This window comes from Oncorhynchus mykiss, chromosome 1 (assembly GCF_057628025.1).
Source record: "Oncorhynchus mykiss isolate SJ-2025 chromosome 1, ASM5762802v1, whole genome shotgun sequence".
Taxonomy (NCBI): Eukaryota; Metazoa; Chordata; class Actinopteri; order Salmoniformes; family Salmonidae; genus Oncorhynchus; species Oncorhynchus mykiss.
This window is the reverse complement of record NC_143022.1, coordinates 77,218,369-77,242,166: the sequence shown is the minus strand read 5'-3', so window position 1 is coordinate 77,242,166 and position 23,798 is coordinate 77,218,369. Positions and strand designations below refer to the sequence as shown.

At 41.3% G+C, this 23,798-nt stretch overlaps 1 protein-coding gene across 1 annotated transcript in view; it reads right to left on the bottom strand.

Annotated features, from left to right (window-relative positions):
- Positions 1-23,798, bottom strand: part of LOC110529121 (VPS10 domain-containing receptor SorCS3) — a 54,731-nt gene that overhangs the window by 2,921 nt on the left and 28,012 nt on the right. The window contains exons 3-26 of the mRNA XM_021611265.3: positions 20,618-20,711; positions 19,730-19,888; positions 19,458-19,531; positions 17,974-18,038; positions 17,308-17,426; positions 14,947-15,036; positions 14,505-14,684; positions 14,085-14,231; positions 13,168-13,270; positions 12,340-12,416; positions 12,125-12,219; positions 10,736-10,837; positions 10,283-10,400; positions 9,876-10,009; positions 9,269-9,382; positions 8,922-9,093; positions 7,707-7,890; positions 7,283-7,416; positions 7,019-7,142; positions 5,277-5,389; positions 4,933-5,064; positions 4,595-4,694; positions 3,598-3,703; positions 3,259-3,419 (exon numbers count right to left, since the gene is read on the bottom strand). Of these exons, the coding sequence (XP_021466940.2) occupies positions 3,259-3,419; positions 3,598-3,703; positions 4,595-4,694; positions 4,933-5,064; positions 5,277-5,389; positions 7,019-7,142; positions 7,283-7,416; positions 7,707-7,890; positions 8,922-9,093; positions 9,269-9,382; positions 9,876-10,009; positions 10,283-10,400; positions 10,736-10,837; positions 12,125-12,219; positions 12,340-12,416; positions 13,168-13,270; positions 14,085-14,231; positions 14,505-14,684; positions 14,947-15,036; positions 17,308-17,426; positions 17,974-18,038; positions 19,458-19,531; positions 19,730-19,888; positions 20,618-20,711 (2,897 nt within the window). The remainder of the gene's footprint in view (positions 1-3,258; positions 3,420-3,597; positions 3,704-4,594; positions 4,695-4,932; positions 5,065-5,276; positions 5,390-7,018; positions 7,143-7,282; positions 7,417-7,706; positions 7,891-8,921; positions 9,094-9,268; positions 9,383-9,875; positions 10,010-10,282; positions 10,401-10,735; positions 10,838-12,124; positions 12,220-12,339; positions 12,417-13,167; positions 13,271-14,084; positions 14,232-14,504; positions 14,685-14,946; positions 15,037-17,307; positions 17,427-17,973; positions 18,039-19,457; positions 19,532-19,729; positions 19,889-20,617; positions 20,712-23,798) is intronic.

The window sequence follows — 23,798 nt, the reverse complement described above, 5'->3', positions numbered from 1 at the left end:
TTACCCAATGCATTTAGCGTGATTAATTGATAAAAATGCGTGCTTGACTGGGTCCGAACGAGCTTGATGTATATTACGGCATTTTACAAAACAACTTTATTGTCCATATGTTACATAGCATGATGGAAATGTGTCTTCTGCTCTGTACGTTGTGTGGACAGCTGATTTACATACAGTACCAGTCAAAAGTTTGGACACATCTACTCATTCTGGGGTTTTTCTTTATTTGTACTATTTTCCACATTGTAAAATAATAGTGAAGACATCAAACGTATGAAATAACACATATGGAATCATGTAGTAACCAAAAAAGTGCCAAACAAATCAACATACACTACCGTTCAAAAGTTTGGGTCACTTAGAAATGTCTTTGTTTTTGAAAGTAAAGCAAAATTGTTGTCCATTAAAATAACATCAAATTGATCAGAAATACAGTGTAGACTTGGTATTTTATTAGGATCCCCATTAGCTGTTGCAAATGCAGCAGCTACTCATCCTGGGGTCCAACACAAAATATGAAACATAATACATAATGACATAACACAGAACATCATAAAACATGAACACCTCAAGGACAGAACTACATACATTTTTAAAAGGCACACGTAGCCTACATATCAATGCATACACACAAACAATCTAGGTCAAAAAGGGGAGAGGCGTTGTGCCACGAGGTGCTGCTTTATCTGTTTTTTGAAACCAGGTTTGAGTTTATTTGAGCGATATGAGATGGAATGAAGTTCCATGCAATAAGGGCTCTATATAATACTGAACGTTTTCTTGAATTTGGTCTGGTTTTGGGGACTATGATAAGTCCCCAGGTGGCATGTCTGGTGGGATAAGTGTGTGTGTCAGAGCTGTGTGTAAGTTGACTATGCAAACAATTTGGGATTTTCAACACATTGTTTCTTATAAAAATATGTTGTAAATTACTATTGTAGCTGGAAACGGGGGATTTTTAATGGAATATCTGTCATGACCTCCTCCGAAGTCAGTCCCTCTCCTTGTTCGGGCAAAGTTCGGCAGTCGACGTCACCGGTCTTATAGCCATCGCCGATCCACCTTTAATTTTCCATTTGTTTTGTCTTGTCTTCCCACACACCGCACAGAACTCGCTTCGCCATTCCTCCACTAACCTCTCTCCCTTCCAGTGCGTACTGGGGTACCAGCCGGTTCTGGAACCTTGGCATCAGAGTCAGACCGAGGCTCCTGCGGTGGACGACTGGTTTAGGCGCGCGGAGAAGACATGGGAAGCTGTCCGTGTTCACCTTCAGCGGGCCATGCTGCGTCAAATGGAGAACGCAGACCGCCACCGCAGTGAGGCCCCGGTGTTCGCAACGGGCGACCAGGTCTGGCTCTCGACCCGAACTGTCACACCCTGTCCATACTGTCACACCCTGTCCATAGTTTACTTTGTATATTTCTATGTTTTGGTTGGTCAGGGTGTGAGCTGAGTGGGCATTCTATGTTTCATGTCTAGTTTGTCTAGTTCTATGTTTGGCCTGATATGGTTCTCAATCAGAGGCAGGTGTTCGTCATTGTCTCTGATTGGGAACCATATTTAGGTAGCCTGTTTGGTGTTGGGTTTTGTGGGTGATTGTCCTTAGTGTCCTCTGTGTCAGTTTGCACCAGTTTAGGCTGTTTCGGTTTTCACATTACGTTTATTGTTTTTGTATTGATTCGTGTTTACGTTGTTAAATAAACATGGATCGCAATAGCCACGCTGCATTTTGGTCCGACTCTCCTTCACACCTAGAAAACCGTGACAGTTTATTTTAAGTGCTTGTGCACGTTATGTCTGGGGTTTTGTCCCATTGTATATATATTGTTTTGTTCACTGTAATTTTTATCATTAAAAACTGCGCCGTTAAAACACTGTCTTTTCTCTCCTGTGCCTGACTTCTCTACCACCAGTACGCACGCCTTACAATATCTACATAGGCGCACAGAGGCCAATTATCTGCAACCATCACACCTCTGTTCCAATGGCACGTCGTGTTAGCTAATCAAAGTTTATCATTTTAAACGGCTAATTGATCATTAGAAAACCCTTTTGCAATTATGTTAGCACAGCTGAAAACTATTGTTCTGTTTAAATAAGCAATAAAACTGGCCTTCTTTAGACTAGTTGAGTATCTGGAGCATCAGCATTTGTGGGTTTGATTACAGGCTCAAAATGGCCAGAGACAAAGACCTGGTTCTGAAACTCGTCAGCCTATTCCTGTTCTGAGAAATGAAGGCTATTCCATGCGAGAAATTGCCAAGAAACGGAATATCTCGTATAACGCTGTGTAGTACTACTCCCTTCACAGAACAGCGCAAACTCTAACCAGAATAGAAAGAGGAGTGGGAGGCCCCAGTGCACAACTGAGGAAGAGGTCAAGCACATTAGAGTATCTAGTTTGAGAAACAGACGCCTCACAAGTCCTCAACTGACAGCTTCATTAAATACTACCCGCAAAACACCACTTTCAACGTCAACAGTGAAGAGGCAACTTCGAGATGCTGGCATTCTATGCAGAGTTCCTCTGTCCAGTGTCTGTGTTTTCATTTTATTGGCCAGTCTGAGATATGGCATTTTCTTTGCAACTCTGCTGGTGACACTTTGCTGGTGACACTGTCTGTGATTTATTTAGATTTCAAGGCATACTTAACCAGCATGGCTACCACAGCATTCTGTAGCGATACGCCATCCCATCTGGTTTGTTCTTAGTGGGACTATCATTTAATTTTCAACAGGACAATGACCCAAAACACCTCCAGGCTGTGTAAGGGCTATTTGACCAAGAAGGAGAGTGATGGAGCAATGCATCAGATGACCTGGCCTCCACAATCACCCGACCTTAGGATGAGTTGGACCACAGAGTGAAGGAAAAGCAGCCAACAAGTGCTCAGCATATGTGGGAACTCCTTCAAGACTGTTGAAAAAGCATTCCAGGTGACTGCCTCATGAAGCTGGTTGAGAGAATGCCAAGAGTGTGCAAAGGGTGCCTACTTCAAAGAACACTTTTTTGCTTAACACTTTTTGGTTACTTCATGATTCCATGTGTGTTATTTCATAGTGTTGATGTCTTCACTATTATTCTACAATGTAGAAAAGAGTAAAAATAAATAAAAACCCTGGAATGAGTAGGTGTGTCCAAACGTTGACTGGTACTGTACGCTACGACATGTGATCATTTTCTTGGGAGCCTGGCTCTGAAGGCCTAGGTCCAATAGGCAGGTCTGTTACTGTTCTAGACGCTACGTCAAACTTACCTCTGCTCCTGGTCTTCAGTTCTTTCTCCATGAGTTCCTTCTCTGTGGGGAACTCACTGAGCTTCATCTTGGACATGGTATTGTTCTGCCCGACCGTGCCAATCATCTCCGGCTCCTTTTCCTGGTTCTCCTCAGCCTGGACATGGATCCAAGGGATTTTCCTAACAAGCCAGACACCACTCGACTGACGTCATGCAAACTTAACCTGCAGTACTGTAAGAACTTCACTTATGTGTTAATAGTTGAGAGTATAATGTGGCATTCCGAATGCCACTAAGACAAAATAAGACAAAATAGGTTGACTATAACCAACCAATGAATATTATAATGAGAACATACCTTTTCAACTTGAAGATGAAAAACGCAGCTAAACCAACAAACACCACAGACAGCAACATCAGCATGACTGAGCTACTGTGAATAGGGTTGGAGTAAACCAGAGGTGCTGGGGAAAGACAGAGACAGACCAGTTTCTGCTTTAGCCAATTCCTTTGTTGATGTCATTTATTTAATGTAGTATTGTCTTTGTATTACTCTTGTCTATAACTGTTCTGTACTGTGTCATGTACGTTTTGTGTGGACCCCAGGAAGAGTAGCTGCTCCATAAGGGATCCTAATAAACTAAAATAATCATGCCAAACACACGAAAAAAGACTTGGAGAAAAACAAGGGGAGAAACCAGCAAATATTCATTTTTTCACGTAGTATGAGCCCATTAGGTCTGAGCGGTTCAGAAGGAGCGGTATCTGTCATGTTCCATTTTAAGAAGGCATACAAAGGGCCTCCATACATGAGGTCGCACTCTATCTCCCCATGCATCTGAAAGGTTTGTGCTTAGTCATGGCTTTAAGTGCTGAGGCGTATTATTCTGAGTATGTATTAGCCCACCCCTCCCAAACCATATTTCTCTCTTCCAAGATGTGACCAGTGAAGTTGATGACCTTTCCATAGCATTTTAAAGGCTTCTCAGACCTTTCCATGCAGACACAAGTGAAGACAGATCAATCGCTGGATGAAAAGGGTAAAGTAATGTGGGCTTGATCGACACGTTTTGGTGATATGCTAATATCCAAATGACCCCACTGATTTCCAAGGTGCATACTAAAGATACCCGATGTTAATCGTATTATTGATCGCAATGACTACAAGACACTCTACTGTAATAAGATAGTTGTAAAAGGGATTCAATGGAAAATGTCCATCAATATCTGCTGTTGACATTAGTTGACATTGTCTGGTGAATTGAGTGTCAGTACAGTACTTATTATAGTATTTTGAATTGTTTATGTATTGTTACTTTATACTGTGAAAGAGACAAAGAAAAACTGCAACTTACCCAAAGTTAGCTGTGTGATGAAAACAAATATTTGAGTGTCAGCTTTCAACTCAAACTGGACCAATCCGTGGTTCAGGGCATTTATAACAAGGTTTGATATCTGTTTGACATAATAGACAAATGACTTGGCACCCCAAAATGTGCATTTGCAAAGATTATTCTTTTCAAATTTGAATAAAGGTTTATGATAACATTATCTTGGAAAACCAATTAAGTCCGTTAAACCCCATTGTTTATACAAATGTGGATTTTGAGCAGATGAATTAGACGATTAGATCTGTTCTAGAAGATTTCCAAAAAGACAAACTCTTGTAAGAAGTCAAGCAAAATATGCTTACACTCACTAAGTCCTCTTTGTTCCGCTTCCCATGTTCAGGCAACTGTGTCTCAGGCAGGATAAATAGTTCTGCTGTTGTTGGAACACCTGGAAACAAAGATACTAACAGCCGTTCCTCTGGAAATCCAGAAACCTGTAATAACAGTCAAACAGTCAAACATACACACTGCTATTGTGGGAAAACACATGATACTAAACATCTATGTTCACTTTACTTCCTTAATATGTCACATTGAATGAAGTAATCCTCATCATGTCTCCTGTTTTGAAATGGTTAAGACCATAAAAGACATTGCGTGACAACCTCATGTTGACTGTCGTCCCAGAGGGAATTTCTTCCTGTACCTGTGATACAGCTGTCCTCACCACGCGGCCCACGTCCTCTCTCCACTCCGGGATGTCAGGGTTGTGCTCGTCCAAAGCCGGAGAGAACGATAACAGCAGGGATTTGAAGAAATCTGTGATACATGGAGGATGCTGCCATGAACCCTCTACCACAAAGTGTTTCCGTGTGGCACTGTACCATTTAGAATTTTTTAGTTTGCTCAGAATTGCTTTTCATCTGACATGAATTTACAATTTATTCTTGTTCCTCATGGCATGGAGGTGACTAGCTGGGAGTAGAGGTTACTAGCTGGGAGTAGAGGCGACTAGCTGGGAGTAGAGGTGACTAGCTGGGAGTAGAGGTGACTAGCTGGGAGTAGAGGTGACTAGCTGGGAGTAGAGGTGACTAGTTGGGAGTAGAGGTTACTAGCTGGGAGTAGAGGTGACTAGCTGGGAGTAGAGGTTACTAGCTGCGAGTAGAGGTTACTAGCTGGGAGTAGAGGTGACTAGCTGGGAGTAGAGGTGACTAGCTGGGAGTAGAGGTGACTAGCTGGGAGTAGAGGTTACTAGCTGCGAGTAGAGGTTACTAGCTGGGAGTAGAGGTGACTAGCTGGGAGTAGAGGTTACTAGCTGGGAGTAGAGGTTACTAGCTGGGAGTAGAGATGACTAGCTGGGAGTAGAGGTTACTAGCTGGGAGTAGAGGTGACTAGCTGGGAGTAGAGGTGACTAGCTGGGAGTAGAGGTGACTAGCTGGGAGTAGAGGTTACTAGCTGCGAGTAGAGGTTACTAGCTGGGAGTAGAGGTGACTAGCTGGGAGTAGAGGTGACTAGCTGGGAGTAGAGGTGACTAGCTGGGAGTAGAGGTTACTAGCTGCGAGTAGAGGTTACTAGCTGGGAGTAGAGGTGACTAGCTGGGAGTAGAGGTGACTAGCTGGGAGTAGAGGTGACTAGCTGGGAGTAGAGGTTACTAGCTGGGAGTAGAGATGACTAGCTGGGAGTAGAGGTGACTAGCTGGGAGTAGAGGTTACTAGCTGGGAGTAGAGGTGACTAGCTGGGAGTAGAGGTTACTAGCTGGGAGTAGAGGTTACTAGCTGGGAGTAGAGGTGACTAGCTGGGAGTAGAGGTTACTAGCTGGGAGTAGAGGTGACTAGCTAGGAGTAGAGGTGACTAGCTGGGAGTAGAGGTTACTAGCTGGGAGTAGAGGTGACTAGCTGGGAGTAGAGGTTACTAGCTGGGAGTAGAGGTTACTAGCTGGGAGTAGAGGTGACTAGCTGGGAGTAGAGGTTACTAGCTGGGAGTAGAGGTGACTAGCTAGGAGTAGAGGTGACTAGCTGGGAGTAGAGGTGACTAGCTGGGAGTAGAGGTGACTAGCTGGGAGTAGAGGTGACTAGCTGAGAGTAGAGGTGACTAGCTGGGAGTAGAGGTGACTAGCTGGGAGTAGAGGTGACTAGCTGGGAGTAGAGGTTACTAGCTGGGAGTAGAGGTGACTAGCTGGGAGTAGAGGTGACTAGCTGGGAGTATAGCTGGGAGTAGAGGTGACTAGCTGGGAGTAGAGGTGACTAGCTGGGAGTAGAGGTGACTAGCTGGGAGTAGAGGTGACTAGCTGGGAGTAGAGGTGACTAGCTGGGAGTAGAGGTAACATCCACATTGTCACTAACAAGGAGGCAGTGTTTACATGAACATAGATGTGTGATTAAAAAGTTGCATACATGCGTTACATTCATATTACCAATAAAGACATTCGAAGGACTCCTTCCCACTCACCTTTGACAATGATGACCTTGGTATCCTGCAGTATGTTGCACCCAGAAGACACTTGGACCATGATCCTGTTCATGCCTTCCTTCCAAAACGTGTACGAGATGCTTCCATCCAAGGTTATTAAGGGCTGGGTTTCGCAAGATAAAGAGAATGGCATAGAAAACCGCACAACCTTGCCTTTTCCAGCACACATGGAAAACACAAAGGACAAAAATAACTTTCCGCTAATAAACTCAAGGTCAGAGTAATTGGGTGAAGGAACCTCACCTCGGAGCTGTTTTCAAACCACCAGAAGAAGGTGAGTGTTCTGTGGTGGACAGGCCAGACCACAGCCGTTAGGTTAGCTTCTTTCTTCCTGATGGCAACAATAGGAGCTGAGAGATACACACGCTCCACTGGGCCTGAGACACACCAAAGCACACAAGAGAACCATATTGGCCAATATAAACTGAAAGCAGCCTTTTTGGGAACAGTCAATTGGTTAGTTGACCAATACAACCAAATCAAACAGCTTCATAAGCACTTAACATTCAATCCATTAAAGGTTGTTGTAGGTCAATCTATAGTTGGTGACATATGATCATCCGTAACCTATGCTGGTGTCAGTAGTTTACTGTGGTAACATGCTTGGGCAGGAAAAGTCATTAAACCACATTAGACATAAGAGAACCAGTGTTTCTCATTGACATACTGGTGATGTGTAGGAACAGGGAGCTAATGTCATAGCCCTGGCTGTTCTCTGCATGTGCTGTCACTCTGAAGATCCCATCTTCTCTATAGCTGTGTTTGATTCCATCGCCTCTCCGGCTCAGGTTGTACATGAAAGTGATGCCGTCCCCAAAGTCTAGCTGGATATAAGTCCACAACGAGTTTCCCTAGAGACAAGAAGTAAGACAGGCATCATTAGTCAAAACAGATTATGTTATGACACTGCATTATCTTTCACAGGGAAGAGCTGTCTATGGAAATACTTGGGATGAGATTTGAGATTAGACATTGGAGAAGTACAGGGCCCAGTTTTTCTAAACTTTTAAACCAGAATCAGAATGAGCCGGAGTATCTAATCCTCTTTTTTTGCTATCCAGGATCAGATCAATCTGGTCATTTCTACGCCATTTTTTCCAGAAAATAATCGGATAGGATCATTCTGATCCAGATACCACAATATCAAGATCACAGAATCTGTCATAGGGAAACAGAGATGAGTAAACTACATGAACAAATGTACCTAGACTACAAATAATAGAGCCTGCATATCACGTATAAGTAAGTACATTTATTTGAAACTTCTCAATATAACAACATATCTATACTGCGATCAAATTAAACAAAATTCAACTTTGGTTATCAGATATCAGAACGTTTTTAAAAACCTTGTCACCTTCGTTACATTGACATTTCTTGGTTGTAGAGCTTTCACCTTTCTAAATCCACCCTGAATCCACCCTTCATGTGGTGTCAAGATAATCCCGATTTTGGGCATCAAAACTATCCTAATCACTATTTTTGAGTATTGAAAAACACAAACATTCAACCCTGATTAAAGGTGAGATTGGATTACCAAAACTGTATCCCTATCAGAATCACCTTTTTCAGTTTTGTAAAAACCCAATTCTAACATTTAGTCCTGTTTGATTGCCGAAATATGATCAGATAACTTTAGAAAAATTGGGCGCTGGAGACGAGAAAGTGAGAGATAAAGATAGAAAGCCAAACAGACACAGACCAATGTAGTGAGTCATAGTGCTTTCATCCCAAAACCAGAAGAGAAAAGTTCAGGCTTTGGGGACGTCACATCAACCAACACAAGATAATCCAGGACAAACATCCACAGTTTACTGATGAAATAATAATAATATGTCTAGTAATGGCACAGCTTCAGTTGGTGTTGGGAGAGGAAACTCACATCGTCCAGATACACCAGGAAGGTGACATTACTGCCCACGGTGGCGGTGAGCTCTCCCTGGCTGGTAGTCAGTCTGAGGCCTCTGGGAGGCCTGGGGGAACAATGCTGTTTCCTGGGGGAGTACACATCCTTCCCTCCCTCTTTGCAATTATTGGACAAAACCTTTCTGTACCTGAACATTCACAGCATAGATGTAATTTTAGAATGGAGAGTGAGACTAGCTTTAACGTAATCTCACAATGCAGAGAGAGTAATTTGCTGAACAAAGGGCCCTATCAAATCACAGCACAGAGTGTTATTTTGCCCAAGGAAGGAAGGAATTAGGGACAGTACTACAAGTTACCTACCCTGTGCTGTTGAGGTAGTTATGGCTAGTGCTACAGCTTCTTGTCACAGTGCTTGGGTTGAACCAAAAAGCAGGGGTACACTTTCCATCGGCTTGACGTTCATACCCATAATCACTGTAAAACATGAGACATTTCAGTCTCCTTTCCCCTATCTGTCACGAAAAAGTATTTTTAGTTGAACGATAGGTAAGACTTAGTGCTAGTATGACTACATGGTTTAAAATCATAACTAGAGACATGACTATTGTCAGACATGTAGGATCAAAGAGAATTTCAGACAGAAAGAAAAGACATTTAGAATTGATTTAGCAATTAATTACGTATTAATTGGATGATGATAAATCATTTGACATTATGTAAATTTGACCAGCCTGTTAGTCACATTCACAATTTTCAAACTATAATTGGATTGTGTGTATGCATGAACAGTGGCTATATGCAATAAACTAGAGAACATGTTGGGAATTGAAGAGGTATAAAGTTGAGCAAACTAATATTTGTGGTTAGATGTGTGATTAGGAGGGCTGAGTGTTGGGGGATGGGTTACACTTACAATGCCCTTGCCTATTCACTGACGTAAAAAATTAGGAAGTCTACCATAACTTGCCATTCAAAATCATATGTCCTGCAGATGCATGGTTCTGAGGATATGACTCGGGAGTAGTCCTGGGCCAGCATACAGCGGTTACCCGGCCTCCGTTTCATAAAGGTCTGCTTCTCTCCCATCACACATGGCTCTCCCTATCAAACAACATGACATGTCATTCCCTGTGGGGAATTTCATTACATTGATTCAATGTTTTTTAGTGCTCAACAGTCTGAAATTATACTGTATGAATATACAGTATGTGTGTGTGTGTGTGTGTGTGTGTGTGTGTGTGTGTGTGTGTGTGTGTGTGTGTGCGTGTGCGAGCGTGCGTGTGCATGCATTTATGTGCTGCGTTTACAGTTACATTAAACCAACATGCCCATCTTGATGTTGGCATCAAAACAATACCTTTCAACGTGTTTTACCTTGTTATGTAGGTGCCAAGTCTGATAATCTCCATCCATGCATCTCCTGCTAAAGATGGCTTTGTAGTCAATCTTTATCAGCTGCCATTCTGAAACACGGCTTAAGTGTCCAGTGAAACTTAATTCAACAAAACAAAACATTAGGTAAGTTGTTAGCCTTATTGTCTTTGTCGCTTGTAAAATTAAGATGCTGGGTCTGCTCAGACCAGTATTTTGCTGTGGCTGAGGTTGCACAAACTAAACACAAACAAAAATAATATATATGCCAACACAATTACGTGTATCGCACCTCTGGGCAAACAAAACATTGTAAATTGAGAAATTAAGTGTAAACGCTATTTACCCATTCATGCATAACAACAACACTATTTAACTCTCATCACCAGATGAGCTGGAATCTAGAATATGAGGTCTGTGTTTACTTAATGTTGGCCAAATCCTGACTCCACTTACGTGATGATGTGATTCTCTGGCTGCATGAGAACTCCATCCAGAAACAAAGGAGCCAGAGAGAAACTGTGGCGATCCCATTTCTTACCCTCGTCCAGACTTACCCTGTTTCACAACACAGGACAACAACTATTAACATCTGATTGAATATATCATGAGGTTTATTAGTTCCAAGTTTCAAGTTTTAATGTCACATGCACAAGTACAGTGAAATGCCTTTCTTGCAAACTCAAAACAATGACTATGTTAGTAATGGTATAATTACAATTATAAACTGGGTGGTTTGAGCCCTGAATTCTGATTGGCTGACAGCCATGGTATATCAGACCGTATACCACGGGTTTGACAAAACATTTAGTTTCACTGCTCTAATTACATTGGTAACCAGTTTATAATAGCAATAAGGCTCCTTGAGGGTTTGTGATATATGGCTAAAGGCTGTGTCTAGGCACTCCGTGTTGCGTCGTGCATAAGAACAGCCCTTAGCCGTGGTATATTGTCCGTATACCACACCTCTTCTGGCCTTATTGCTTAAGTACACCACAATTCCAAAAGACGTAACTCTATGGCATCTTTGTAATCTTTGTAAGGTGTGACAATGAAAAGAGTTTAACAGAAAATATTTCTAACCATTTCTACAAACAGAGGTCAACAAAATGTGTCCAAATTCCTAGTGTTACTGTTCTTCAGACAGTAAGATACATTCTCACCATGACGTAGATGAAAAATGAAGTACCCTTATCAGCTTGTTCTCTATGTGGGAAATTATCCCAACTACGCACTCAACAATGGAACCAATGTTTCACGGGTCTAGGTAAATGTCGAAGGCAACAAAACATAAAAAAAATGGATATGACTCATGCTCTAACAATTGAGGGACTTAAATCACCTTTCACAGATCTTAATTGATTGTGACACTATTTCAGTGCGGGGGACATCAAAGTATCTGGTGTGACAGAGTTCCAACAACACAAGGACCCAGGCCAACAAAGTCCCTCGATACTTCAAACCTCTACTTGGCTACATTTGCATAAAAGCTCTCGAAAATACCCACGAACAGTACAAAGCTGTAACAGCCATTTTTTTGTTGAATGGATTCTGACAGTTTTGATGTGGTGAGAGAAACAGTTGCTGGAGATAGACATCCCATGCAAACGTACCTTGCCAATCAGTATTTCAAAGGCTAAATATAATCGTATGCAACAACAACACCAAAACTGAAATCAGAATGAAATGAATTGTGTCCTGAAATAGGAACTTCAGCATTAGTCTCAACGTTTTGCACACCAGTTTCTGAAATCAACTGGTAAGTTACAGTATAATGCATCTTTACATACAGTGAATATCATTATTGTACTCCCATACGCTGTAGTAGAATTACAGTGAACCTACCATACGTGCCGGATGGGTACTGTTGCAACTAAAGAAACTGCAACTAAAGCACCTCCATTGTCAAGAAACCAAACACCGAGTTCTTCTTCAAAAATCTAAAGAAGGTAGAAGATAATAAACATGATTTACATCAGAAGTTGTTCACATTCAAAATGCAAATTTTAGACAAAACTAACTGAAGTTGGAGCCCATTTTGAGGCACAGATTGGTCTCACCTGTCTCCAGGTATTTCCTGCATCAGATGTTATAAACATTCCAAGGTTAGCGGAGGACAGCTCTGTACCAATGTTGCCTGAAAACAAAAATAAATATATGAATTCATATACTGATATATTTGCATAGTAAAGACTCATATTTTCAAAGAAAACAAACCTGCATAACAAACCTGCACAATTTTTTTTATAAATTGAAGGACCTGATCTCATTATAAACACGTTTATTGATCTGTATTCCGTTAACAGATTCTTTACATTTCTACCACATATAACAGTTTGCACAACGTTTTCTTTTAACAGCTGTGCCTACCTTTACTAATTTGTTGGTTGAACACAGAAACAGGTGTAACAGTATAACTTTAAACCGTCCTCTCGCCCATACCCGGGTTCCTCTGCACACATCAACAACAGTCACCCACGAAGCATCGTTACCCATCGCTCCACAAAAGCCGCGGCCCTTGCAGAGCAAGGGGAACTACTACTTCAAGGTCTCAGAGCAAGTGACGTCACCGATTTTAACACTATTTTGCGCGCACCACTGCTAACTGAGCTAGCGTTTCACATCCGTTACACTCACCCCCCTTTTGACCTCCTCCTTTTCCACAGCAACCAGTGATCTGGGTCAACAGCATCAATGTAACAGTATAACTTTAGACCATCCCCTCGCCCATACCCGGGCTTGAACCAGGGACCCTCTGCACACATCAACAACAGTCACCCACGAAGCATCGTTACCCATCGCTCCACAAAAGCCGCAGCCCTTTAACTAAGCTAGCATTTCACATCCGTTACACATGCATTAACAACCTATTTCTACTTCTGTCCTACCTGTAGCTACAATGATCCCAGGTGCTGAGTCCATGCTAAAGATGCGTCCAGGCAGGTAAGGGTTCACTGGCGTATCCAGGTGCAGATGCAGAGAACAAAATGGCTGCCAAAACAAACACAATGGATTCAATTTAGATATAGACCTAAACCAAGACACAAAATCAAACATCTTATTCGGATCCATATCTGACTCATTTATATTTGACTCTGTATTCAAACTGCGCAAACTAATCTCTATTTAAAAAGGACGTTTACAAAGACCATTTATGGAACAAATACACTTTTTTAATCTTTTCCACCAACAGATTGAAACTGGCTGCAGAGGACATTGGAGCTGGCATTTCCATTTTAAAGCCATGTAATTAAAAAATCCTCAAGATGTAAAGATAAATCTGACAAACTTGTTTCATTTACTGATAAATCTGAATCACTCATCTCTCTGATTCAGCCACTTTGTGAAACATTAATAGAAGCTTTTACAAACCCAGAAGGGAGGCCAGAGTACAACAGGCATTTGAACGACACAGGCAAAAACAGTGTTATATCAATAATTCCTCTCATTATTTTCTTAATGCATAATATGTGCATATTATGTTAACTCGCTTTTAACATTCAAAATGATTGTATCACTTAAATTAATATCAAACATATCTAACCCAGAACACCACTAACTGCCATTAACTGTAATGTAACTTTCATTAGGGTGATGTATCTGAACAGTGATTACTGGAGGCAAATTGAAATAGTTGAGGTTAATGGAGATTTTGACACACTTTGTGGACTAGCAACTGCCATGAACAACTCCAACTCTTAAATCAATAAGCTTTGGTTGGATTGGAACATTTGATGAATGAATTTGTTCAGAAGCCGAATTAATTTGGTCATCATCCACCACGCCACCCATAACTTCAACTCACCAGGATGCAGTGCAGACTGTTTCCAGCCACATCAGTGTTGGGGGCTTGCAGCAGGGCCCAGGTCTGACCCTTGTTATAGGTGATGAATGTCTTCACTTCATGGCCCACCAATTTGTTGGCTAGAAATATGCCATTTATTCCTTCTACCTAGAATGACAATAAGCCAAATGGATAAAACAAAAGAGGTATCGCATTGAGAGAGAGAGTGTGTATGTCATTATTTTAAACAATAACTTCATGGTTATGAAAAATCTTTGCTCTGTGCGAAACTACAGTGGAGATGAAATCATACACAGGAAGTGTGCCTTTCAGAGGTACTAAACAAACGGTACTTAACATAGTAATATGGTACACCTAAGAACACCTTATGGAAGTTGTTCCACAGACTGAGTGTCTTACATACATATACAATAGATGTACCTTATACAGGTCGACCAGTAAATTTCCACCTGGCTCTCTTCTGGTCCGGAGGTTCTCTAGAGACAGAGTGAAGTATACCCCTGGAGAGTCTGAGATATACAGGCTGTAGGTGTCATTCTGGTTCCACTCCTGTACAGCAGAAAACACCTGCTTCTCATTTGTACTGATGATGTGCATGTCCTGTTAGAGGAGTGAGAGATGGTGAAAGGATGAACATATGGGCAGGTAGGTAGAGACAAATAGATAGACACACAGACAGATGGAGAGAAATATACTGTAGAGAGAGCAAAATAACAAGTGTGCTTCAAGATGAGCAGCTTACGGCCTCCACAACATGACAGCAGTCTGAGTAAAGTGAGGCTTCAGAAATGAAAACTGTCTCACGTTCCTCAAACTGTAGCTGTATCTCTTGCAAGGTGTATTTGGGTAGTTTGATGCTTACCTTAGGAAGACAGTATTTGGGTAGCTGAATTCGCTTAAATGATTCCCTCATATAGGACACAAAGTAACTCGCTTGCCCTGACTTGGTAACCTGTGGAAGAAAAAAAACATCTTGCTTCAAGAGCTCTTGGGGGCTAATAAGCGTAACGCTAGCTTGTCAAGTTCATATTTTATTGAGTATGTTAAACTCATCGATGTTTCAGGCATGCTGGGCTTCATTAGAATGAATCAATTTGAAATGTCAATGATTTTAACACACTCATTTTTTACTGCACCTTGACTTGAGGTCCTGGAAGGACTGACTTAGCCCACAGAAGAACTCTGTTATTTTTCAAATATTCTAGAAGTGAAAATGTAGGTACAACTTCAATCCAGTTTTGGAAAATCGAGTTTAGCCATTTCAATACAAGAATTTACAAAAATTATAATGAAGAAATACATTTAAAATCAGAATTGTTTTTGTGTAATTTAGGGACTTGATGCTACAACACGGTAGGCAATACAAGTTTATACACCAACATCCCAATTAAATACTACTGTATTTACAGTGACTGAACAAATGGTTTTGTCCTTCTCTACATGTCTTAGATGTACCACTACCACCCCTCCACTCTATGGCCCACACCACTTGATTTCTTATTTTCTAATCAACTAGAGGGATGGCGATTGTCTCCAAACAGACTACATTAGAGCTCTAATGGAATAATCTATCGAAAATCAATGGGCTACATTTTCACAGGCCAGATTTCTGAGGATGTTGCACTTGGCTGTTCCTTCTCCCCAAAGAGACATTCGAGAGGTGTTGAAGACTGCTTATTTCGATGTAGCCCAATCGATAACCTCATTACTCTTTGTCAAGTTAAATCCAACTGCCCGAAGCAATGAAAGTCACAAGAAAGTCATCTGTACCGCCACAGCTCCCTGCACAACCTGGTCTCAGAGCATTTCATATTATTCTGTACAGAAATCCAAGACACTCCATTTAGTATAATATGTTACGTTTCGAATGGTATGTAGCAATTTGTGGATGTCCAGCACCCATTTTGTATGATATGTTAAGAATTACAATTTGAATTATATGTTATGAATTTGCTAAATGTATGATAGTTACGAATTGTTGGGTTAAGGGTTATGGTTAAGTTTAGGAGTTAGGTTAAAAGGTTGAGGTTAGGGTTAGGGGAAGGGTTAGCTAACATGCTAAGTAGTTGCAAAGTATCTCAAATGTAGTAAGCCGTTGAAAATGTGCTAATTAGCTAAAATGTTAAAATTGCCCGTGATGTGATTCACGTTATACACCCACCATCCACCCCGACCAACCAACCTACTTTAGTTTTTGCTTTTTAGTAACCATCTGTCTTATGTAACCATACCCAGCATAACATATCATACAAATTTGAGTGTCCGGAATTGCATTTACTAGGTTACACCTAGTCTATGAGACCAGGCTGCCTGCAACAAGCCAGCTGTGTCCAACTGGGCTATTTTCACCAAAATCTATGATGATGGGGTCAATTCCATCTCAACTCCAATTCGATTCCGACATTGTATTGGATCATTATTTATGACCCAGACAGTTACTAATTATTTAGAATGAGAATTATTTTGTTCATTAATCGCACTTTCAATTAAATCCCTGAATTGACATAGTTGAAACAAATCAACTTACCACTGTACAATCCTACCATTTATCTACATACTCACAAAGGTGATTTTTATAGGCAAGACGCAGCCCCACATAACCATAAACCCCACATTACATGTCTGTCTCATTCTAAACCAAAAGAGAACACTTGAAGAGCACTTACTGTATGTCGTGTAAGTCTTAGCAAACCATTTCTACATCATATTATTAAATACTGTTACACAATAGGTGAACCTAAACCCTCATTAGTGCTGCAAAACTGTGTAAATGGAGGAAGAGCAAAGCTGACAGAGAAAGACAGACATCTTCAGCTGTAAATGGAAATCAATGGCAACAGGAGGCAGTAGAAATCAAATCAGTCATAATGACACACAATGTCATTGCCTAATTCGAGCCAATGTCATGTCAACCTAGTTGGCAATAACAACCCCAAACTCCATACAGATTCCTTGCCCAATTATAAGAAAAGCCTTTCAGCAGATGTGATGAAAAAAACACTTATTTTTTTCAGCAGTCACGGAATCCTTCAACATCATAGGCAGCTTGGACAATAGATAATCAAGATCTAAGTGTAGCAGGTGTTTGGAAAGAAAGCCATTTTGTAGACTTCAACGGTACAACACTGATTGGCTGCAGCAGAAGAACAGAGTTCACAGAAAAACACAAGCCTTTTGTGAACGTATAAAATGTACCGAAGATATAGACAGATACAGTACACACCTGAACAAACACATAGTTGTCCTGAACAACCAGAGAATTTTTGTCTATGTATCCCGGGAACAGGTATTGTCTGTTTGATTCTGTGCATCGTTGAGCTCTGCACTTAACATACTGAGCACCTAACACAGAAGAGAACTAGATTAGTTGTCAGTAACAATCCTAGAAAAAAACAACCAATGAAGAGAAATCACAAATGAATGGACTTCCGTCTATCTTTAGTGGGCACTACTCTTTCCAAACCAATTCTACATTTTCTGAGGACAGGATAAAAATAGCATCCCTCTTGCACTGTGATAAAAACAAAAAAAGTGTTGATAATTCAATCATTGTCTCTCACATCACACAAGTAATACTATTTGGTCCCGCCCCGGAATCTCAGTAACTGGTTTGATTGAATAAAGTCTATAGTGTTAGTGTTTTTGGAGAATCAAGGTTCTGATATGGGGCACAAGGGTCCGATTAAAGGGAAAAAATCTCTATCAATCTATTATATAAAGCTCTACATTTGTCAAGAGACTCCTACTCTGCTTTACAGTGCTTCTGGGGCCTATCCTGCAGCCCAGAATGAGCCTTATATTCCAGTGACCTCGCTCTAAATGGGAGGCAAGGGGTCCTTGGGGTCCTGCTACTGTGGGGGAGGGAGGCAAGCTACAGAGCAGCACTCACGTCCTTTGGCGATGTGGGTCTCCATGTGGACCACATCTGCCTCTCTGTCTAGCCCAGTTTGTGCCCTGCAACATAGGAGAGAGAGTTGATGGAAAACAGAGATGAAAGAGGACAAGAGTGGGGGAGGAAGGTGAAAGGTGGAGGAAGAGGAGGTAGAGGAGGAGAATGAAAAGGGGGAAGAGGAGGACAGCAATTTAGAGGAGGACTAAGAAGAAGAAAAAGATGGGGAAGAGGGGGTGGAGGTGATGGAGGAAAAAGGGAATGGGGAAGGGGAGGACGAAGAGGAGGGGAAGAGGAGGAGGATGATGAGGAAGAGGAGGGGAGGAGGATTAGGAAGAAGAGGGGGCGGAGAGGATGAGGAAGAGGAGGGGGAGGAGGATGAGGAAGAGGAGGGGGCAGACGAGCAATTTAGAAGTAGGGGGATGGCCTTAAGAGGACAGTGGTAGCCTGTGATGGACAGCCTTATTCTGTGTTTCGCTTTACAGCACAGACAACACATCTCCATTTCCTGTACGCCAACTTCCAATTTGCGCCAGCCTCAGCAATTCATCTTAATTTGTGATAGCGTAAACAAAGGGAGACAGAAGCGGGAAAGCCTCCACACTACACAATTACTTAGGTTTGTGGTGTTCTCTCTCTCTCTCTCTCTCTCTCTCTCTCTCTCTCTCTCTCTCTCTCTCGCTCTCTCTCATTTTTAACATGGCATAAAGGAAATGTAAACTCTATTATATGTTACTATTCTAAAAACATTATATAGAGGCAAAAACATGTAATGCATTCAGTAAATACAAACAGTTAAACAATTCATCCATGAAAACATACATTTTCCAAGCACATTATAGTCTTGTGTGGGGTGCTATTAGTCCATTCATGCTGTCCTTATTCATCAATTGTTTTGCTGTTCATGTGAGGAGGGTGTCCTCCAAACAATGTCCTTTCTTTTTCAGCTTGAGAGGCACTTGGGTTTGACACATAACGTGACTGACTGTGGTAAACTGCATCACATCAATATGCCGTGTGTATGTGCACTTGAAATTACAGAATGACAACTAGCAAAAACAACATGTTATTCTTGGGCTTTAGAGGAGGAGTCCATTATTCCCGGCTACGTGATATGGGTTCAAGTACTGTAGGTTGGTTGTCATAATCTGTCAAGACCTGTTTTGACAGACACTAGTAAATCCATCTGACAGAGTTCGGTATGGATCCATACATAACCTCCATTTACTAATTAGGAAAATTACTTTGACCACACACTGCAGTTGGTCATTCAATTTACATTATCATTTAGTTTCTGTTTTTATCTTCACCAATTCGGGGCTAAAAGGCAATGTGCTTTACATAATATTTTTCAAGATAGCTGCAAGATAGCATTTCTAATTTGCATATGAGATTCTATATAAGATACAAATGCTAAAGGAGTGTTTCCGAAAGGAGTGTTTCTAAATGAATATTGACAAACATGGGCAGGAATGAAATCATACCAGAAGAACCGGCCAGGAGTTACATTCTCACTAACCAACTGCCATTTTCTTCCAAAATCCATTGTGCTGTACACCTGACAAAACATGAATTTGATCAAACATTGTTACATCAAGTCTGTATATTCAACCTTTACAATTTTGTTATGCAGAACAAGTGATGAAAGCGCAAAATACAAAACAGAATTACTATCTTTCAACTTTGGACTTCTTTCAACTTGAAAGACTTTGTTTTCCATTCAACATGGAAATAAAAGTCCTGCTGCTTAGCCTACCTTGTTGTCAGGACTGCTAGCCAGCAGCCAGTTTTCCTGAGTTGGATGAAACAGCAGACCGTCCATGTAGAAGTTAATGGGATACTTCTCGAAGCTGGCACCTTCATCTGAGCTGATGAGTACACTTTGCTCCAGCTCTGGGTCGCTAAGCATCATTATCTAAAGTACAAAAGGAAGAGAAACAGAGTATAGATTATAGTGCTCAACGGAGGATATGATTGCATGATGTCATTGTGCAGCATTAGGAATAAACAGCAGCATTAAAGCAGTTTTGATTAAAGTAAAAACGACACGATGTACCAACATCCTTTTCAATAATAAACTGATCAACAGAACATCACAGCTTGTTGTAAACTATCTTAGTGGTTTTTAGTATGGTAGTTTTAGTGAGGTAGTTAGTCATTGTGGGGTTGTAGTGAGTGTGGGGTAGTTATAGTGGGGTAGTTATAGTAGGGTAGTGTGGGGGTATAGTAGAATAGTGTGAGTGTGGGGTAGTTAGTAAGGTGAGGTAGCAGAAATCTGTATAAACTGGTGTCTGGGTAGGATTATCGATTGGCACTAGGAACTAACCTGGGTGTTCTGTGTTCTTCAATGTGAATATACCAAGAATGACAATGTTGAAATATACCAAGAATGATGCTGATACTAAATGTTGAAATGTTCTTTGGAGTCCTTGTCCTTGTCCATAAACGTCAGTCTTTACTCAACAATAGTCCATAAACTTTACTTTAACATGGTCCTACAAGCCACCATCAGTTGAGTATTTCTGGTTTAGCCAACGCTACTGAGACAACAAAGGAGTTCATTAAAGCAGCGAGAGAGACCCAGGCGAAGGAACAGCTGAATAAACATGTAGCTTTCTGGTTTCCACTGGAGTGTGATACAAACCTTTCTCTTGTTGGTTGGGCAGACGTATAGGCAAGCCAAGGTTGACCCAACCTTTTTATTCAGTTTTATATAAGTGCTCCCATAGTCCACTGATCTGTGAACAGTAAAGAAGACCATGTAAGGAACGCAGTATGAGTTGTTCTCCATTGATATGGCTGGAGTAAGTCTAATACTTAGATATCTTTTTAAGTGCAGAGCCTGTGGTTTAACAGAAACGTGAACCGGCTCCTGCTCTTACCACATACAGTGCATTCAGAAAGTATTCACACCCCTTGACTTTTTCCACATTATGTTACGTTACAGTCTTATTCTAAAATGTATTAAATTATTTTTTCCCTCATCAATCTACACACAATGACCAAGCTACACACAATGACCAATCGTTTTATTTTTACAAAAAATGAAATAGTACATTTACATAAGTATTCAGACTCTTTCTCAGTACTTTGTAGAAGCACCTTCATCAGCGATTACAGCCTCGAGTCTTGTGGGGACGATGCTACAAGCTTGGCGGACCTGTATTTGGGGAGTTTCTCCCATTCTTCACTGCAGATTCTCTCAAGCTCTGTCATGTTGGATGGGGAGCATCGTTGCACAGCTATTTTCAGGTCTCTCCAGAGACGTTAGATCGGGTTCAAGTCCGGGCTCTGGCTGGGCCACTCAAGGACATTCAGAGACTTGTCCCGAAGCCACTCCTGTGTTGTCTTGGCTGTGTGCTTAGGGTCGTTGTCCTGTTGGAAGGTGAACCTTCACCCCAGTCTGAGGTCCTGAGCAGGTTTTCATCAAGGATCTCTCTCTACTTTTCTGCTTTCATTTCCCCTCGATCCTGACTAGTCTCACAGTCCCTGCCGCTGAAAAACATCCCCACAGCATGACGCTGCCACCACCATGCTTCACTGTAGGAATGGTGCCAGGTTTCCTCCAGACGTGATGCTTGGCATTCAGGCCAAAGAGTAAAATTTTGCTTCCATCAGACCAGAGAAGTTTCTCATCGTCTGAGAGTATTTAGTTGCCTTTTGGCAAACACCAAGTGGGCAGTCATGTGCCTTTTACTGAGGAGTGGCTTCTGTCTGGCCACTCTACCATATAGGCCTGATTGGTAGAATGCTGCAGAGATGGTTGTACTTCTGGAAGGTTCTCCCATCTTCACAGAGGAACTCTGGACCTCAGTCAGAGTGACCATCGGGTTCTTGGTCACCTCTCTGACCAAGGCCCTTCTCCCCCAAATGCTCAGTTTGGCCGGGTAGTCAGCTCTAGGAAGAGCCTTGGTGGTTCCAAACTTCTTCCTTGTAAGAATGATGAAGGCCATTGTTTTCTAGAGGACCTTCAATGTTGCAGATGTTTTTTGGTACCCTTCCCCAGATCTCTGCCTCGACACAATCCTGTCTCGGAGCTCTACGGACAATTCCTTCGACCTCATGGCTTGGTTTTTGCTCTGACATGCACTGTCAACTGAAGGGCCTTATATAGACAGGTGTGTGCCATTCTGAATCATGTCCAATTAATTACACTTACCACAGGTGGACTCTAATCAAGTTGTAGAAACATCTCAAGGATGATCAATAGAAACAGGATGCACTTTGAGCTCAAATTCAAGTCTCATAGCAAAGGGTCTGAATACTTATGTAAATAAGGTATTTCTGTTTTTGTTTTTATACATTTGCAAATATTTCTACAAACCTATTTTTTCTTTGTTATTATGAGGTATTGTGTGTATATTTATGAGGATTTTTAAAAATGTAATCTATTTTAGAATTAGGCTGTAATGTAAAAAAATGTGGAAAAAGTCAAGGATCTGAATACTTTCCGAATCTACTGTACTTAACCCCATCGAAGACAGAGTTCAATCCCTGCGTTTTCCCTTCTGACTCTCTCTCCAACATACCTCTCCCCCTCTGTTACATTGCTGTCTAAATCAGGGATGGGCAACTTTGATGGGGGCCACAAAAAAAGCAGGTCAGCATACCCACATCCATATCCACACATGTAGACATTTTAACGGCCGTCTTCTTGACAGCAGAGAGAAAAACATTTTAGATTTGATTTCCTGCAATTTTACACATTTTGCCATGGGGAGGAGAGACGATTTTGCAATTTTATAACACATTTCATGCAATTCTACTCATTTTGCCATGGTTTCTATCCACAGTTTTACGCGAATAAAAGTAATAGCATACGAAAAAAAATCACAACAACTGTGATGAAAACGTGAAGTTTCGGTACAATTTTATAAAAGCCGTCTGATAGGCCTCAGGAGTATCGCAGCGGTCACTACAGATTCTGGTTTGATCCCAGGCTTGTCACAGCCGGCAGCGACCGGGGGACCCATGAGGCGGCGCACAATTGGCCAAGCGTCTTCCGGGTTAGAGGAAGGTCCATATGGGAGTTGCAGTGATGGGACAATACGCCTTTATGCGCAAATATTGATAATAACCATCATATCAAAGTAAACTTGGAGTCATGCGAGGATATGGTGTGTGGTCCTCCCACTACGACTTGGGAAACAATGTGGTTTATTAGGCTGAAGAACATTTTTATTATGGTGAACTTCACAGGGTGGTGAAAGTGCACAGTGATCTTGATGCTCCTTTCCAATACATATTAAAGGTGTTATTCTGGTGACAGGATTATCGATGCTTGACTGCTGCTGACAAAAATATATATTCCATATACTGTATATTATTATCCATAATAATCCCATAATGTAGAGTAGCCTAGCCTCTCTTTACTATATCTGCCAGCTGTTGAGCGCACATTCCCAGACCAGAGAAGGCACATTTGCTATTTAACGCAGTTAAAACAGTTTTTGTGACAAAGCTATTGGTAAATGTTGAAAATGCGATGGAAACACATTGAACTTTACATTTGTATTCGGTACATGAAAACGTACATGTAAAAGTACATTTTGTGTGCATTAGTCATCACGTAGTCATTTTTATCTGCAACAAGTCAGTTTGGTGGAAACACACCACTGGTGGGGAAATTTGCATATTTTCTTCATGCACATTTTCGAATATTCGCATGAAAATCTGTTGCCAATTGGATGTGACTAGCTAGTGACTGAAATAACAAGAGAGCAACTGCTGATGCACAACCACATTTCTAAATTGCGCCTTGTGTGCCAAAAAAAAAGCTGTAAGGACAGTCTCTTTACATTTGATTACATTACATTCTTTCATAT